The following is a 20,266-nucleotide window of genomic DNA, read 5'->3' as shown; positions in this document are numbered from 1 at the left end:
ATGCCATAGAAAACATTTGAAGTTGGTGCTGTATTGTATAATGAAAAGAGGAAATTTTGTCCACATGAGGAAACTGAAGAAATCAACATTGATGCAGTGTGGTTGGAGGGTCCCAAGGCAGAAGATGAGATGTTCTTCCTCTAGGCATCGAGTGGCTAGGATTTGGTGGTGGAGGAGGCCCAGGACTTGCATGTCATTGGCAGAGTGGGAGGGGGAGTTGAAGTGGTCGGCCACAAGGTGGTGGGGTTGTTTGGTGCATGTATCCCAGAGATATTTTCTGAAATGTTCTGGAAGTTGGTGGTGTGTATCACAAGTTCCAAACATACCTATTTGGAAAGCAATTCACTAGGGAAACTACAGAGAATTGGAAATGATTTTGTACAAATCACTATAAGTGCAATATCTAGACTACAACAAATTCCTGTAACACTACAGAATTATGACTTGATCACTTATTACACACTTGGCTTCAAAGTGCCTATATCTCTGGACATAGGCTTACCTTCACCAACAGAGACCAAGACAGGATAATATTGCCAGGCTGCTATCTGTCTAGACTCTCAACAAGTCCTAACACTGACCAACATAAAGGAAAGACAGAAGCTAACACAAGGAACTGTGCAGTACTAGAATTATGCACAAAACACACACAAAAATAGCTTTGAATATTAAGGTATGGAAAACCATTAGGATAACAGTTAACACACTAACAGCAAATAAGATTCCAACATACCTACAAATCAAGAAAAGCCAAGTGCAAAGTCTAAATCTCTGGAAGGTTACACCATCACAAGACCCAGAAATATTGTCAAAACAAATATGCATTATATAGACTCTTGGAGTCAAACTCGTAATCTTTTCAATCTTTTTTGTAAGTAATTTCACAACTACCATAAAGTGTAAGTTGCTGGAAAAGCTCAGCAGATCTGGCAGCAACTGTGAAGAGAAATTAGAGTTAATGTTTTGGGTCCAGTGACCGTTCCTCAGAACTGAAACATTATCTCTGATTTCTTTTCATAGATGCTGCTAGACCTGCTGAGGTTTTCCTGAAATTTCTGTTTTTGTTTCTGATTTACCAGCATCTGCAGTTCTTTCAGTTTTTACCATAACACTTATATAGGGTGTATGTAATTTGTTCATGGAAGAATGGGATTGTATTATTATTTTAAGAGCTATGTTACTTTAAGACACACTCTCTCATACACAACAGACACACACATACACACCCCACACTCACACCCTTGCACACACCCTCTCACAGGCTTATATCCATCACACACACACATACCTTACCAAGCATGTGCACATGCAAACACACTCTCTCATGCACACACTCACAAACTCTCTTGCTCTCATGCGCGCACACACACACAAAAGTCTATTGGGTGAATTTGTATTTGCAAATACATTCTATTTTGCTCAAAACGTGCACCATCTGCAGGCAGTCAATCCATGTGATATTTTATAAATTCCACTTTGGAAATAGAACCAGTCTGACTCAAGGTTGAGATACAGACAGACTCTAACCTCATACCTTTAACGCATTGTCTGAGCTGAGATGTCGCCTTCTTTTATAAAACCTTAAGTTATCTTGAGAATGTGACTTAAAAGTAGTTCTGGGATTTACATATTAATGAACCGAAACCTGCAATCCATTCTAAAAGATCAAAGGCTTAACAGCATTCTAGGTTTGTTCAATATATCATTTCAGTTGCACAACACTGTAATCTTTTGCTATAAATTCTGTGTCTTATGGTCCTGCTCCACAGCTACCTGATGAAGGAGCAGTGCTCTGAAAGTTAGTGTTTCCTGTTGGACTATAGCCTGGTGTTCTGTGATTTTTAACTTTGCCCACCCCAGTCTAACACCAGCTCCTCCATATCATGGCTTTAAGAATTGGTATGTAAATCAACCAAATAACATATGTATCCACATTACCAAATATCATGCACAGTCAAGCAGAAACAAGCTAGAAGCAGATTGCATATGTGATTGTATTTAAATGTGAGTTGTAGATTGAGCTGTTAAATTCGCATGAGATTTTCAAGGAAACTAAATCCGTGTTACTAATCTGTGCTGCTTGCTAATTAACACAAGGAATTCAACAATTTTATGTTTATGGCGTCTTGTGTGAAAATTGGCTGTCACACTTTGCTACCTTGGAACAATATCCTGCCAAAGTACTTCACAGTGGATTTGTTAAGAAAAGGTTGTGTTTGAAAAATTTGATTGAATATTTTGAGGAGCTTACTTAGCCTGTTGATGAGAATAATGCATTTGATGTGGTTTGCATGGGCTTTAGCAAGGCTTCCGACAAGGTCTCTCATGGCTAACTGGTCAAGAAAATAGGACCCCATGAGATCCAAGGCAAGGTGGCACACTTGATCCAAATTTGGCTGAGTGGTAGGAAGCAGAGGGTGGTGGTAGACAGATGTTTCTCTGTTGAAACTCTGTCTCCTGTGGAGTTCTGAATGGCTGCTATTTATGATGTGCATTAATAATTTGGATTTACATGTAAGAGGTATGTTCAAGAAGTTCATGGATGACATGAAAATAGATAGGGTGGTAACTACGCTTCTATGCGATCTTATATTCTTGAACAATCTGCCATGTTGGACCTTATCAAACGCCTTGCTAAAGTCCATTTGGAGCATATCAAATGCATTTTCCCTCATCAACACTTCCAGTTACCACCTCAAATTTGCCAAATTTGACATTCCCTTAAATACATATGCCAACTATTCCTAAATAATTCATGTCTCTCCAAGCGTCCTTCTATTGTGTCCCTCAGAATACTTTCTAATAAGTTCTCCACACTGAGATTAGACTGACTAGCCTGTAATTTCCTAGTATAACCTTTCCACCTTTTTAACTAATCAGACAATGTGGGCTGTCCTTCTGCATCCCACCTATGGTCAAAGAAGATTACAAATCACTGCCCCAACACTCCCTTGAGATACATATCATCCAATCCAGCCAATTTATTCCTTTTAACACCACTAAACCCACTAGTCCCTCCTCTCTCTCTGTTAATTTCTTCCACTATTTCATGCTCTTCCCCTGAAGTCTATAACAGTATTATCCCTTTCATTGTGGAGATAGAAACAAAGTTTTAATTGAGGAATGTTCCATGTGCAGAATCGTATAGGGGCCTGGCTGATGTGGGCTCTCGCTCCACCTTTCATGCAACCACTGAGCATTGAGGTGAGTTTCTTGTGAGGCAGCGGTGAAGTTGCCTATTAGGGTGGATTACTGCTTGTTAAGCACCTTATTACCATATATACATAAGTAACAGTCAGTCAATGTCATGTAAAGGTCAATCCTCTACTTTTTACCAAATAGATGGAAAATTCCAGGTTATCTCTTGTAAAAGTTGACTCTAGTTCTTCACAGATAACAGATCAATATTTATTAAGTCTATGTGCTGGCAATCATGTTCCAATCCAGTTTCCATTCTGCCAGTTGTTCTGCTTTGCTCCCAGTCTTGCAGTCCGCTGGTTGTTGTGCTCCGCTCCAGGTTTTCAGAATTAACAATTTTTTTTTCCTCTTTCTTCATTTAGAGATCAGTTGAGTTTCTGCTAATGATATAGTATGAATTTTGATGGGCATGAATTTCAGCCCCTCAAAAGTAGTATCCATGTAATAGTCGACTTTATAAATTTAACCTTAAAAAGTAGTCCAAAAAATTTGACTATTACTCGAGTATGTACAGTAATTGCATTTTTTGCCTCATTGACATATATACCTTCCAATCTCACTAAATTTATTAAACAAACAAGATGCCAAGAATTCTCAATATGGAAGTCAGTGCAGAAACCTGGTGACTCCAGCTCACCATTGGCTGCAAATAGCTTATATGTTGCTCAGCACAAAACAGCATCTCAGGGCACATCCAACTTGTTTGGTGCATTTGGCAAGATAGAAAGCTGAGTATAAATCAGGTGAGTTGGGAAGTTAACAAGGCAATTAACAAGCAATAATAATTCTTAATTGGCAACTCTTCACTGCCTAGCAAGAAATTTGCCTTGCAGCTTGACAAGAGCATTAAAAAAATGGAACAAGATACTTCAATGTAGAGATTAAGCCTTGCTGGACTTCTCATCTATTTTTTGCCACAAATCTTGCCATAAAGTCAACATTGCTCAGACCCCTATAAGATTTGGTCCAATATAATTGAAAAGATGTTGGGGATAAAACTCACCATTTATTGGGGAAGAGTAGCAAAATGATTCAGCATTATATATATAGGCGAAAGTGAGGACTGCAATCAGAGTCAAGATTAAAGTGGTGCTGGAACAGCACAGCAGATCAGGCAGCATCCAAGGAGCACCAACAACCCACCCTCCCCTCCTGGCACCTTTCCCTGCAACTGCAGGAATTGCGAAATCTGCGCCCCTCACCTCCATCGAAGGCCCTAAAGGAGCCTTCCATATTCCATCAAAGTTTCAGCTGCACTTCCACAAATGTTATTTATTGTATCCGTTGCTCCCGATGCAATCTCCTTTACATTGGGGAGATTGGACACCTTCTCGCAGAGCGCTTTAAGGAACATCTCTGGGACACCCACACCAATCAACCCCACCACCCCGTGGCCAAATATTTCAACTCCCCCTCCCACTCTGCCGAGGACATGTAGGTCCTGGGCGCCCTCCACCGCCACTCCCTCACTGCCTGACGCCTGGAGGAAGAATGCCTCATCTTCTGCCTCAGAACACTACAACCCCAGTGCATCAATGTGGACTTCACCAGTTTCCTCATTTCCCCTCCCCCTTACCCCAGTTCCAACCTGCCAGCTCAGCACCATCTTCATGACCTGTCCTACCTGCCAATCTTCCTTCTCAACCTATCCATTTAACCCTCCTCTCTGACCTGTCACCTTTACACCCACCTCCATCCACCTATCGCACTCTCAGCTACCTTCTCCCCAGCCCCACCCCCTCCCAATTATCTCTCCACCCCAGAGGCTCCTAGCCTCATGCCTGATGAAGGGCTCCAGCCTGAAATGTTGATTTTCCTGCTCCTTGGATGCTGCCTGATCTGCTCAGTGTTATATATATATCCATTGTAACTTTACTTTCAAATGAAGAGAAAAGAAAATCAGGTAGGTGGGTAATGGTGGCTGATTGGCTATTGCCCATTTTCTACCTTACCCAGGGCAGAATTTTACTGTTTCAGCATTTTTAAAAAACATTAGTTCAATCCGTACCTTTCTTTTATTGATAGATTTCTGCACCACTCAGCAGAAGCTTCTTATTTCATACTGATGAAAGCATTTTGATTAGTTTTGACTGAATTATTTTGTTCATCTTTAGATTTAGATTACATTAGATTAGATTACATTACAGTGTGGAAACAGGCCCTTCGGCCCAACAAGTCCACACCGACCCGCCAAAGCGCAAGCCACCCATACCCCTACATTTACCCATTACCTAACACTACGGACAATTTAACATGGTCAATTCACCTGACCTGCACATCTTTGGACTGTGGGAGGAAACCGGAGCACCCGGAGGAAACCCACGCAGACATGGGGAGAATGTGCAAACTCCACACGGTCAGTCGCCTGAGGCGGGAATTGAACCCGGGTCTCAGGCGCTGTGAGGCAGCAGTGCTAACCACTGTGCCACCGTGCTGCCCTTCATATAAGTATTGCTCATTGAACACTGATCTGTTGCAATGTTAGGAATGTGCCATTTTTAATAATTATATGGAAAAGTAACACTGAAATCTGCCAATACAAACGACCACTGTTTGAAATATGATGGAAGAAAAATTCTCTATTTTCATTTTGTTAGAAGTAAATTTTATTTGGTGTTGCTCACAGTAACACAACCATGTATATTGCTTTATAAGCAATATACAAGGCAAATCATTAATATTTCTTGCTTTAGATTTACCCCTTAAGGCTACAGAGTCTAATTATTGTTGAATAACTAGTGGTTTGTTTTGTGCAAAAGATAGTTAAATAGCTATACACGTTCTGTATTTTGTATCCTGGTGAGAGAATGATTCCTTTACACTTATACCTGAAGTGTGACATTTTGAGCAATAACAGAAGTATTTGCTTTTCTTCAAACAACACTTTTAAAAGCCAAGTTTGGAATCCTTAACCACCATAGCCCTGAATTTCCTGGCAACTGTTGTATCTCACCACAAATCTGGTGGAGATCCTGCAAGTAGACCTGTTGTTGTATTTCTAGTGAAGCTACAGTGAGTGAACAGGCACAGACTCAAGTTCTGGACGACTTGATTTTTTTTTTCTTTTATTCTTCCCTACTTTTGTAAATCTTGGTGTTATCCTCCACTGTATATCTTGTTCTTTTATCTAGATTTGTCAATAACTTACAAATATATATAATATCAAATGCCCTAATGTTAATGTTTGGATTGTTATACTATAATTGATTTGTGGTTTAATTTTAAGCTAACATATAAATACTATGCTAGTGCTTCCAATTAAACCTTTTGGGCTATAACCTGGTGTTGTGATTTTTAACTATACAAATACTAATCTATTATTAAATGAGCCAATTGATGATGATGCTTCTGTTTTGAGTTGAAATGGCAATTTGTCTTACCTATTTGTCCAGTCGCTACAACATTTTTGTACTTTGGGTGTTGGTTGACAGTTAAGCAGAGTATGTCATCTGTATGCTCCACATAAAAACTTTGGAGACCTAATGCGAATCATTTAAACAGAACAGATACAATACAAAATAAGACATATGCATACTGAAACAAGACGATATAAATTTCCTATTGTACATTCACACGTTTTAATTTACACAAATGCTTTGATATTTAAACAGATTAACATAAGTTTTTAAAAAAACTATCCATTATCTGCACAGAGGAGATTGGTTTTATCCTATAAAACCATTTTTGCCAAAATGATTGATGGCTACCAGCACAATGCAATCAATCTAAGGACCAAACAACTTGTATTCCCTCTAATATAGAAGATAAGGGGACCTAATTGAGTGTTTAAGCTACTAAAGAGGCTGGATAGGAACTATTTCCTCTGATACAAGTTCAGAGCAAAAGGACATAACCCTAGACTTAGAGCTAAGCTGTTCGGGTTGATTTCAGGAGGGACTTCTCTGGACTTCGTGTAAAAACCTGGAACTCTCCCCAAAATGCTATTGAGACTGTCAATTGGAAATTTTAAAAACCGAGATTATTGGATTTATGTTTGGCATAGGAACTAGGGGTTATGGAATGAAGTTAATATTTATATATGAATTCACTTGAAGGCAGAAATAAAATAGCATAATTGTTGCTTGATGTTCAGAATTCTATCTTTTTTGCCTGAATTGAAAAGTCATTTACTTATTACCTGATGACAGGTTCTGAACAATGCCAGCAGCAGCTGTGTGAAAAACAATATCAGTCCCATCATTGAGATAATGAAGGTTGTTGCGGCAGTCAAAGCCTCTGTATCCAAACACATGTTCTAAGGCAATTTCCTGAAAGAAAAACATGAATTTAATTTCAAAAACACCACACTTAAAAATTACACACAGTGGAAATCTGTTATAATATGAACACTGGAGTTTCAGAAAGTGAAGCCATGTTATGATGAAACCATGATTCATTGTTGGGGCAGACGGAGTCAAAAAGAATCTGGACAGAAGCCAAGCCCACTTTTCACAAAGTCTAAAAGCCTCTTTTACATGCAAAGCTATTTCAATAATTTTAAAATTGGGAGGAGGAAGTAGTGATGGGGCTTAGGTGAGTTTGGGAGGGGGTCAAGCAGGAATTGGGTTTTGACTGGTGCTAAGAGGAGAGTTAAGTCTGTACGATGTGTGGGGTGAGAAAGAGCTGAATGGGGCAAGTTGGAGCCAGGCAGCACAGCGGTTGCTAGGGTACTCAGTATAGATGCTGGAAGGAGTCCAAGAAGGGGTCATAATCTGGCGGAGGATTTGCAATCAAGACCCAAGAAGAGAAGGGAGTCCAGATTGGGGCTGAGACTGAGTGGGAGTCAGGTTGGACCTAGTCTGAGAGATGAGGTGAGAGGGAAGGGAACAGGGGTCAGCACCGGGCAAGTAGTGTTGTCAAAGAGGGAAGTGGGTCAGATCAGGATCAAGGTGGAGGGGTGGAAAAGTGTAATCAGGTAGGAGATAGAGTTGGGATTGGGGTGGAGATTCAAGTTAGGGTCACTTAATACTATAGCAGCCGCAAAGATTCAGAGGCAAACAGCGTTTGGATAATGTAACAGAGATGAGATTGACTGGGTATTAGTGGTGTCGAGAGTGTGGTGCTCGAAAAGCACAGCAGGTCAGGCAGCATCTGAGGAGCAGGAGAATCGACGTTTCAGGCATAAGCCCTTCATCAGGAATGAGAATTGTGGGCCGGGGGCTGAGAGATAAATGGGAGAGGGTGGGGAAGGAGGCTGAGAATGAAATAGGTAGATGGGGATGGGTCAGAGACGAGGGTGGGGTGGGTAGATGGGAAAGATGATGGACAGGTCAAGAGGGCGGTGCTGAGTTGGAGGCTTGGGACTGGGATAATGTGGGGGGAGGGGAAACGAGAAATATAGTGAAATCCATATCCCATGTGGTTGCAGGGTCCCAAGGCAGAAGATGTGTTCTTCCTCCAGGTGTCGGGTGGTTAGGGTTTGGCGATGGAGGAGGCTCAGGACCTGCATGTCCTTACTGGAGTGGAAGGGGGAATTGAATTGTTTCCCCACGGGTCAGTGGGGTTGATAGGTGCGGGTGTCCTAGAGATATTCTCTGAAACGATCTGCAAGTTGGCATCTTGTCTCCCCGATATAGAGGAGACCACATTGGGTGCAAATGATACAGCAGATGACATTAATGGAGGTGTAGGTAAATTTCTGTCGGATGTGGAAGGATCCTTTGGGCCCTTGGATGGAGGTGAGGGAGGAGGTGTGGGCACAGGTTTTGCACTTCCTGCGGTGGCAGGGGAAGGTGCTAGGAGTGAGGTGAGGGCTGGTGGGGGCGCCATGGATCAGGTGAGAGGGGAGGTGTGGGCACAGGACACCCGCACAAACCAACCCCACCACCCTGTGACTGAACAATTCAACCACCCCTCCCACTCCACCAAGGACATTTAGGTCCTAGGTTGCCTCGATCACCAAATCCTAACCACCTGATGCCTAGAGGAAGAATGCCCATCTTCTACTTTGGGACCCTGCAACTAGATATAATTGAATTTAGACCAGTATTGTTGCAACCGTAATGGAAGGAGTGCACAGAAAATCAAACCCCTCTAACAGTTGCATCATCAGTATAAATGTTTAATCCAATCACCAAAATAGCTAATTACTTTTCTTTTGTACTATTGTTCAGCATAAAAGAAATGTTCATCAGGCTTCTTTAATGAACTCAATTTTAGTAATTATAAACCAACAATGATTAATATCTAAACGATAATCCAGAACTGGAATAATATCCCATGAATCCTCACATAACACAAAAAGAAAACAGTCCCTGTACAGATGCTACTTTTAACAAGGGCCAAAGGAAAAAGAAAACTGAACCAAGGATTTGAAAACAAAGGATAGAATGTAATGGCTTCTCATGGTCCACTGCGTCTTCTGATAACAACTTATTCCAATTCTGGTTGTAATTAACTTGAATCCAATTCTTTGGAAAGTGGTCACAGTCCAGTTTTTCGTGATATGCAAAGTTGTTAGAAATATTACTTTAGGAAACTTCAAGTTCCCAGGAACTTCTACTGATAAAATGAGAGAGACTTGCAGCTTCTGGGGTATCTTCTTTAATGAATTCATTAGTCTATAAAATAGGAAACCATTCCAGAAAGGGGTGCTAGGCAACCATGAGTTTAAGGCCCTTAAATACTGAAAAACCAATCTTTTATCTCCTTGAGTTTGCTTCCCTTTGCTCTAAAGTCAACAAATTTTCTTTTAAACAGCAGTTAGCTTACAGCATGCATAAATTTGTTGATTTACAAAGCTGTAGTCATTAGTAACCAGGTGACACTAAGAAAAATTGCAAAGGTTCAGGCATCAGTAACCAAACGGCTTATCGTTATTCCTTGATAAATTCACATGGTAAACACGTGCAATCCAGAAATGTCTAAACTGCTCCATATCTTGTAATTTTTTTCATAGTCCTTAAAGTTAAGTAATTATTCCCAACTGGGTGGCACGGTGGCATAGTGGTTAGCACTGCTGCCTCACAGCGCCAGATACCTGGGTTCAATTCCCGCCTCAGGCAACTGTCTGTGTGGAGTTTGCACATTCTCCCTGTGTCTGCGTGAGTTTCCTCTGGGTGCTCTAGTTTTCTCCCACAGTCCAAAAATGTGCAGGTTAGGTGAATTGGCCATGCTAAATTGCCCGCAGTGTTAGGTGAAGGGGTAAATGTAGGGGAATGGGTCTGGGTGGGTTGCTCTTCGGAGGGTCGGTGTGGACTTGTTGGGCCGAAGGGCCTGTTTCCACACTGTAAGTCATCTAATATTAGTGTTTAAATTGCTAGAATGTTTCATATGTGATTGATCCTCAGAGGGACATGTTAAATTTGAAGCTTTGAAAAAGCTTATAGGGAAGCAGTATTTCCTTCAGCTATTGTGGAACCAATGGAACACTTCATGGAGACAAAGAATAAGTAACTTCATGATTACCACATTATGAACGCAGGTGTTGAAACAAATGGAAGGGTTAAGGACAGGCAGGATGATGACTGAAATAGTTTTACAGCAGCTGGTATCCGCATCACCAAGTCACCCTTTCTTTGCACACTAATAGTCTTTGACTATAGTACAGTCTCGTACAGAGTCCGGCTCAAGAATGTCAGTATCTTTGATACTCACACTTATTGTACATCAGCCAAGTCTCCCTGATTCGACCAGATTAACAGCCCAAATCAGGGAAATCATATCCTATGAGGTCCAGCTAGCTGACCTTGTTACAATCACCACATCCTTCCCATTCTGTGTCCATGGACATAGACTGGTCCTTTTTTGTTGGAGAGTGAAATAACTGCAGAGGCAGGTATCCTGTCACCAAGTCACTCTTTATTACATGCGGACAATACATGGGCTCTGACCAGCCAGCTCAAAACCAGTCCCTAGACTGAGAAGACCTTCTGAATCTAACTCAGAGAATGTAGGCCTGTTCTTTCTGTTGTAACTTCTCCTGGGACATTTTTGCTCCAGGTCCAGTTCCTCTAACTCAGACGCAAACATAGGTGGTGGGGTACTGGTTCGTAGCCTGTCCTTTGTGCCCAGAGTGCCTTGGGAGAGTTTTCTCCTTTTTGTTTTCCCCAATGATAACAGTATTAAGACCTTAAGACATAGGAGTGGAAGTAAGGCCATTTGCCCATTGAATCCATTCCGCTATTTAATCATGGCTGATGGGCATTTCAACTCTACTTACCTGCACTCTCCCCAGCCCTTAATTTCTTGCGAGATCAAGGCAGAGCTTGATTAAATTCTTGAAGACATTTAATGTCCCAGTCTCCACTGCACTCTGTGGCAATGAATTCCACAGGTTCACCACTCTCCGGCTGAAGGAATGTCTCCTCATTTCCATTCTAAGTTGACCCCCTCTAATTCTAAGGTGGTGCCCACGGGTCCTAGTCCCCCTGCCTAATGGAAACAACTTCCCAGTGACCACCCTTTTCTAAGTTGTGCATTATCTTGTAAGCTTCTATTAGATCTCCCCTCAAACTTGTAAACTCTAATGAATACAATCCCAAGATCCTCAGCCGTTCATCGTATGTTAGACCTACTATTGAGTCTGCATTCATCTCATACTGAGGTTTCTTTGCGATTCTGGCACCAAACCTCATCCCCTGAAGTCAAATGTCTCTCTTGCCTAGAGGAGGCATGCAGGCAGCACCTGCATTCCTGCTGTTATTTCACCCTTTACCCCTCCACTAGGCCCAAGAATATTAGATTTAACCTGGTGCGGAATCTTCTCCCCATCAGCAACTCTGCTGGAGCTATCCTTGTAGTTGTGTGAGGGGAGTCCTCAATCAAACAGGAACCAGGACAAGGCTGTTTCTTCTTTAAACCAGCTTTCAACATTTGGACTGCTCTTTCCACCAGAGCATTGGAGGATGGTTGGTATAGAGCTTTCCAAACATTGTGAATGCTGTTTGACTTTAGGAAATACTCGAATTGCCTGCTGGTAAATGACATTCCGTTGCCTATGACCAATACTTCTGGGAGTCCATGCATTGCAAACAATCCTCACAGCTTTTCAAGCGTCACACCTGAGTTTGCCAAATGAACTCTATGCATGTCCAATCACTTTAGTAATCCACAATGACCAGGAACATTGAGCCAATGAAAGGACTGGCACAGTAGATGCATAACCAAGTACAGGGTTTAACTGGCCATTCTCACGAATGTGGGCATGCTGCTGGCAGTAAGCTTTGTCCTTGTTGGCACTCTGGGCACTGCCACGCCAATACAGCTATGTCGCTATCCAATTCTGGCCACCAGACATAATTCCTTGCCAACAATTTCATTTTGGAAACCCTTTGATAACCCTGGTGGAGTTCAGCCAGTATCTGGCGGTGACAATCATTTTTGCTCCCCATAATATGCCATCCTGTGTTTTTGGTCCTGGTTCTGATGGGGCATCTGTTTCCCTTGCAACCACCAGCTGTTTTAATTTTAACAGGATGGGATGTTTTTGTGTCCATGCTGTCAGTAGTGACCGGAAGGATGTCCAGGAAGTTAAAAACCATAACTGACTCTTCTGGTGGGAGGCAGCTCAAGGCATCCACATTTACCACATGGCTCCTGGACAGTGTTCCAACTTGTTGTATGCACTGAGAATAATGGTCCACCACTGAATTCAACTAGAAGCTATGGTCGGTATAGCCTTGACATCTTTACATAGTTCCAGCAGGTACTTGTGGTTTGTTAATATGACAAATGTACATGTACAAAAGTATTGCTGGAACTTTCTCATACCAAAGATGACTCCCAAGTTGTCTTTCTCTACCTGGGCATATTTGCATTTGGCACAGACCAAAGTCTGGGAAGCACACCGGGCTCCATACCATGTGGGGAGGCATTGCATGTCGCTTAGGATCATAGTGAGACAACACCTCAGATAACTAAAAGTTACTTGTCTACATAACCATTTCTAAGGCTGACTCTTCATGAATAGCAGATATAGGAGTGCTATAATGAATGTCATGTTACATCGGAATTTCCCTTAATAATTCACCAACCCAGGAAAAACTAAACTCCAATACAGACCTGGGAGCCAGAGCACTTTTGATTGCTCTATCTTCCAACAGGTCTAACCTGCTTTTGTCGGCTCTGTAACCAAAGTAGGTTATCTGGAATACCTGGAACACACATTTTTACCTTCTCATGTGTATGCCCACCTGGGAGAAACATTTTAAGCACCAAATCCAAGTTCTCAAAGTGCTCTTTATTGGTTCGTCTGATTATTAGCATGTCATCCAGAAAAATGGCAACCTGGGGTAAATCTTGCAAAATGTTCTCAATCATCCACTCAAAGGGTGCAGGCTGATATCCTAATTGGCAGCCTTGTATACTTGTATAAACTCTTTATGGGCATAATTGTGTTATACTTCTGGAACTCCTTATTTAGTAGCTCTTGTGGGGATGCATGGCTTATGCCCAGCTTTGTGAAGGACAGCCCCTTCATCAGTTTTTTGCATACAAGTCCTCTACAAGAGGGATTGGATATTTATCCAGCTGCAAGAAGTGGCCTATTGTTTACTCAAAATCCCCACACAGGCGAACCGAAACATCAGGTTTCACAATCAATATGATCAGTGCTGCCCATTCCGTAATTTGCTCTGGTTTGATGATTCCTTTGCTTTCCAGCCTCTTGTTTTCTGCCTCTATTTTTGTCCATAAGGAAAATGGCACTGGGCAGGCCTTGCAAAATTTCCTTTTGGTCAACATGTAAACTAGCCTTGGCCCTTTGTTAGTCTCTAGCCCTTCCTGAAAAACTTCTGTATATTTAATTAGGCAGCCATTTTCCAATTGAAAAATGTTAAACCAATAAAGATTAACTTTCCTCAACCAATTCTGTTGCAATAGACTTGGGCACGAACCTGTTACTACAATCAGTGATGGTTAGAAGCACAGTGCTGGTCTGAGGCAGCACAACAGAGATCCATTGCCAACTGAAGTCCAGGTGTGTGGCATTCAAGTCAAACGATACTGGCCTTTACAGGAAATCCAGAAGTGATTACTGTGTAAGGCCAGTAGAGACACCAAGAGAACAATACTGGACTAAGCTAGAGACCCAAACTAACCACATGGACACCTGCCATTTGTGGAAAGGCCTACATGAAATAATGGGCTACAGAGTGAAGCAAAACATAACAGCAGACAAATATTCATTCCTCCTTGATGCTCTCAATGCATTTTATGCTTGTTTTGAAAAGCAAGTTAGTGAAACAATGTCACCTGCCCCAACAGCCTCTGATGTACCTGTTCCTGCAGTCACCACTGCAGATGTCAGATCAACCTTCTTGACAGTGAACCTACAGAAAGTGACTGACCCAGATTGAGTCTCTAGCTGTGCATTCAGATCCTGCGTACACCAGTTAGTGGGAGTATTTTATGACATCTTTAACCTCTCCTTACTATTGTGTGAGGTCCTCACTTGCTTCAAGAATACCACCATCATTCCAGTGCCAAAAAAGACTTGTGCTTCAATGACAACCGCCTGGTAGCTCTGACTTAACCATGAAGTGCTTTGAGAAATTAGTCACGGCTTATATCAATTCTAGCCTCCCAGCATGTTTTGATTCCTTGCAATTCATCTATTGTCACAATAGGTCAACGGCGCATGCCATCTCCCTATACTCATTCCTGGAACATCTGGATAACAAGGATACCTCTGTCAGGCTCCTACTTATTGACTACAGCTTCACCATAATTCCAACCAAACTAATCTTCAAACTCCCAGTGGTTTCTTTCAACCACTGCAACTGGATCCTCAACTTCCTGAACCACAGACCACAATCAGTGAGAATAGGGAACAATACCTCCATGATAACCCTCAACACTGGCGCCCCGCAAGGTTGCCTTCCTTCCCTTGGTTATAATCTCTTCCATGGGGCAGAAGATACAAAGCTTTAACGCACATCAACTGATTGAAGAAAAGCTTTTTCCACTTATTAGACTTCTGAATGGACCTCTGAGATTTTGAGTTTAGTGTTGATCTTGCTCTTTGTGCACCTTCTCTGCAGTCATAACATTTTTTGCGCTGTTCTATTACTATTATGCACTTTTTATGGTATGATCTGCCTGTACTGCATGCAAAAAAATCTTTTCAGTGTACCTAGATACGTGCTAGTAATAAATTAAATGAAATCAAAAAAATTTCTGGGCCTCCATGTGTTACAAAAGACGCGTGCAGTTTTTCTATGGTTGTCCCGGTTTTTGATAAATGGACCCTATGTAGGTCCAACCACTTTGAGTGGGCATCTATAATTATTATGAACATTGAACCCATGAAAGGACTTGCATAATCGACATGCAACTTTGTCCCATTTATCTGGCTATTTCCATGGATGTGGTGGAGCTGCTGTTGGCACTCTGGACACTATCCCACCAACATAGCTATGTATATCCAAGCCTGGCCACCAGACTTAACAATCTTCATTTTGGAGACTCCTAGATGGCCCTGGTGGATTTCAGCCAGTATGTGACAGCAACCTTTGCTTGGGATAATCACTCTTGATTTCCCCCTAACAATACGCCATCCTCTACAGTAAGCTGGTCTCTCCGGGTCCAAAAAGGTTTCAGATCTAGTTGGGACAGCACTTTGGTTTTCCCCATAAATACCAGTTTCAGTTTGGAAAAGGCTGGATTTTGTTATTGTTAGCTGTGACTAAGACAGTGTCCAGAAAATTTAATATCGTTACAGAATCTTCCATTGGGGGCACCATTGACTTTGTATCACTACTCTGGCTCCCAGACAGTGTTCTAACTTTTAGTTATAAGCACTTAGTATTAGAGTCCATCACTGAATGTGGCCTGAAAATATGGGTGGTACTGGCCTTATTCTCTTTAAGTAGGAGTTTGTGTCCATGATTAACACACATTTCCATTCATAAAGATATTTGTGGAATTTCTTGACTCCAAATATGACCACTAATCCTTCGTTTACTATCTGGGCATTATTGTGCTCTGCATTTAGTCAAAGCCCTGGATGCATAAGCTATTAGCCATTCCTCTCCATTGAGCCACCTATATGTGAATACCAGCCCAAAGCCATGCAGTAAGGAATCTCGCATCAATAACACATCTTTCTTGGGATCACAGTGTGTCAACACTTTTTATAGGATGACAACTACTTCTTTATTTCAATGAAAGCCAGAGCTGGTTGATGAGACTAACTCCATTTTAGGGGTTGACACGCAAATGCCAGGTTATGTATGATTTTTCCATAATTTAGCAGCCCAAGAAATAAACAAAGCTCCTGGACAGACATGGTAATCTGGGGCACCCTTGATCACTGTCACTACTTTTTTTTTTAACAGGTGTACCCTAGTCTTGTCAACTCTGTAGCCTAAGCAGGTCACTTGCAGGTTCAGGAACACTCATTTTCCTTTCTTAGCCATATGCCTGCCTCCGAAAAAGACCTTTTTGGACTACGTCCAGGTTCTCTAAAGTGTTCCTTAATCTCATCTATTAGCACAAGCCCTTATGGGTATTAATTGGAGTGTTCTTCTGCAACTAAGTGTGGCTCATCTCCACCTTCGTGGAGATCAGCCCCCACCGCTGCCATCTTTTGGGTATAAATCCTCTATCTGAGGGATTGGGTAATTAATCAGCAGTGAAAAATGATTTATTGTTTGTTTAAAATCTCCCACAAACACCCATTGGGCTTCAAAATTGGTACACGAATTGAACTGGTTTGATTTCTTCATTTGCCAGCTTCTGATTTCTGCCTCTACTTTTGCCTGTAAGGCAAATGGTGCTGGACAGACCTTGCTGAATCATGGAATTGCTTACAAGTCATTTTGGCTCCTTTGACATTCCCTCGACCTTCCTGGAAGACTTCCTGGTATTTAATTTGGACTTCACCCAGTCAACCATTTTCTAATTGGAAAAATGTTGAGCCAATCCAGGTGAATCTCTCTCAACCAATTTTGTTCTTGGGCCTGAGCCTTTGATTGTAACAGAATCATTCTCTGTTCATAAGAGACCGGAACTGAAATTGTATCCTGAATCTGTCAAGGTTTCCTGGTATAGGTTCTCAGCTTAGCTGTGCTCTTGTGCAAAGAGCAAGGAGGAGTCCAGAGTGAATTTTTATTAAAAACTGCGATCGCTGATACAACTGTGCCAATATTGACCTCCATTAGCACTGAAAAGACCATTTAAGCAGACATTTATCTTGGTTCTGATTTTAATGTTGCTAAGCAACTTAACTGTTGCAATGGTTCTGTTCGCCGAGCTGGAAGTTTTTGTTGCAAATGTTTCGTCCCCTGCCTAGGTGACATCCTCAGTGCTTGGGAGCCTCCTGTGAAGCGCTTCAGTGGTGTTTCCTCCGGGATTTATAGTGGCCTGTCCCTGCCGCTTCCGGTTATCAGTTTCAGCCGTCCGCTGTAGTGACCGGTATATTGGGTCCAGGTCTATGTGTTTGTTGATGGAGTTTGTGGATGAGTGCCAAGCTTCTAGGAATTCCCTGGCTGTTCTTTGTTTCGCTTGCCCTATAATGGTAGTGTTGTCCCAGTCAAATTCATGTTGCTTCTCGTCTGCGTGTGTGGCTACTAGGGATAGCTGGCCGTGTTGTTTCGTGGCTAGTTGATGTTCGTGGATGCGGATAGTTAGCTGTCTTCCTATATCGTGTTTTGTGCAGTCCTTGCATGGGATTTTGTACACTACATTAGTTATGCTAATGTGGGTATCGGGTCCTTCGTTCTGGTGAGTTGTTGTCTGAGAGTGGCTGTTGGTTTGTGTGATGTTATAAGTCTTAGTGGTCGCAGTAGTCTGGCTGTCAGTTCTGAAATGCTCCTGATGTATGGTAGTGTGGCTAGTCCTTTGGGTTGCGGCATGTCCTCGTTCCGTTGTCTTTCTCTTAGGCATCTGTTGATGAAATTGCGAGGATATCGTTTTTTGCGAATACCTTGTATAGGTGTTCCTCTTCCTCTTTTTGCAGTTCTGGTGTATATAGGACAAACAGGAAGACAGCTAACGATCCGCATCCACGAACATCAACTCGCCACGAAATGACACGACCAGCTATCCCTAGTAGCCACACACGCAGACACATGCAGACATGAATTTGATTGGGACAACACTACCATTATAGGGCAAGCGAAACAAAGAACAGCCAGGGAATTCCTAGAAGCTTGGCACTCATCCACAAACTCCATCAACAAACACATAGACCTGGACCCAATATACCGGCCACTACAGCGGATGGCTGAAACTGACAACCAGAAGCGGCAGGGACAGGCCACTATAAATGCCGGAGGAAAAACCACAGAAGCGCTTCACAGGAGGCTCCCAAGCACTGAGGATGTCACCATACAGGGGACGAAAAGTTTGCAACAAAAACTTCCAGCTCGGCGAACAGAACCACAGCAACGTGCACCCAAGCTACAAATCTTCTCACAAACTTTTAACTGTTGCAAATCTGATGTAGGTGGACTTTTCAGGGTATGAGCTTTAAGAATGCCAGCCTATGAGCCATCTTAATCAACTTAGATGTAGTAGGACCCTTTTGCTGTCTTGATTCTGCATACTGGCAATAACTACAATAGCTTGCTGGTCAGAATCCTGGAGAAGTTTTAACTGTTTGGTAAAGACTTGGCTTTGGTTATGGAGCTTTACTGTGGGCCTTCCTAGAGTCCCTCTGATCAGGATATCTCCTGAGTGAGGCTGTGCACTTGCCTGCACTCAAGTGGTGTTCACTTGGCTTAGTTGGACTGAGGGTGTCCACTTCCATCAGAATTCCCTGTAGCTCATGCCCCACATTTTCCAATGATGAAACCATTTGTAGCAACTGTTTGAAATCCAGTTGAGCTTCACCAAGCAGGCATTTTTTGCATAATTACATCATTAACCTGCATATCAGATGGTCTCTAAGCATCTCATTAAGGGATTAAACCAAATTCACAGCCTTCTGTCAGTCATCTTAACCTTGTCAAAAACCTGAATACGGATTCTCCTGGCTCTCTCATTGCCCAATGAAAGTGATAGTGCCTCAGAATTAGAGGAGGCTTGGAGTTTTAATATTCCTTAACTATGTCAGTGACTTCTTGAAAAGTTTTAGCATCTTGAGCCTCATAAGAGATTAGGCTCCTAATGACAGGAAAAAGCTGCAGCACGACAGGCTGTCAGGAGAATTTACTGTTGTTTTTTTATCTGCCACAATGGCATTTGCCCAGAAAATATAACTTTTTTTTTCAGTATGGTTGAAAACAGCAACAGAACTGAGAATTTTTTTTTCTCTAAAGCTAGTAAAATATATATTTTGCATTAGGAAGGCATGACAATGGAAATGATGTTGCCAGGAAGACTTAATTTCCGAGATGGATCAAATTGAACACAGAACTGAATATCTTCATGGGTAGAAGTGACCTGTACAAGAAGGATGAATTGGACCTGAATTGGAAGGCAACTAATATACTGGCAGGGAAATTAGCTAGAGCTGCTTGGGAGGATTTAAACTAGCAAGGTAGGGAGTTGGGACCCAGGGAAATGATGAGGAAGGACATCAATCTGAGACTAGTACAGCTGGGAAAGGAAGTGAGTCAGGGCAAGAAGGAACAAAGCAGAAAACAAGGTAGGACTGATTAAATAAAACTGCATTTACTTCAATGCAAGAAGCCTAACAGGGAAGGCAGATGATCTCAGGGCATGGTTAGGAACATGGGACTGGGATATAGCAATTACAGAAAAGTGGCTCAGGAATGGACAGGATTGGCAGCTTAATGTTCAAGGATATAAATGCTATAGGAAGGATAGAAAGGGGGAGAGGTGGCATTTTTGATAAGAGATAGTATAACTGCTGTACTTAATGGGAAATATTCCTGGGAATACATCCAGACAAGTTATTTGGGTGGAACTGAGAAATAAGAAAGGGATGATCACCTTATTGGGATTGTATTATATATCCCCTAATAGTCAGAGGGAAATTGAGAAACAAATTTGGAAGGAGATTTGTTATCTGTTAAGAATAACAGGGTGGCTATGGTAGGAGATTTTAACTTTCCAGACATAGACTGGGACTGCCATAGTGTTAAGGGTTTAGATGGAGAGGAATTTAAGTGTGCACCAGAAAATTTTCTGATTCAGTATATGGATGTACTTACTAGAGTAG

The 20,266-nt window shown here is 42.0% G+C and overlaps 1 protein-coding gene across 5 annotated transcripts in view; it reads right to left on the bottom strand.

Moving 5' to 3' along the window:
* LOC122552872 (echinoderm microtubule-associated protein-like 6) overlaps positions 1-20,266 on the bottom strand; it is a 525,254-nt gene that overhangs the window by 95,469 nt on the left and 409,519 nt on the right. For 4 of the 5 annotated variants that reach the window (XM_043695963.1, XM_043695964.1, XM_043695965.1 and 1 more), the window contains 2 exons: positions 7,337-7,466; positions 6,579-6,677 (listed from right to left, as the gene is read on the bottom strand). In XM_043695963.1, the coding sequence (XP_043551898.1) occupies positions 6,579-6,677; positions 7,337-7,466 (229 nt within the window). Of the gene's footprint in view, positions 1-6,578; positions 6,678-7,336; positions 7,467-20,266 lie in introns of those variants that run through there. The other variant, XM_043695967.1, reaches the window with a different exon arrangement.

Source organism: Chiloscyllium plagiosum, chromosome 9 (genome assembly GCF_004010195.1).
Source record: "Chiloscyllium plagiosum isolate BGI_BamShark_2017 chromosome 9, ASM401019v2, whole genome shotgun sequence".
NCBI lineage: Eukaryota > Metazoa > Chordata > Chondrichthyes > Orectolobiformes > Hemiscylliidae > Chiloscyllium > Chiloscyllium plagiosum.
Note: the sequence above shows the minus strand (reverse complement) of the source record. Positions and strands in the feature narration are given on the sequence as shown.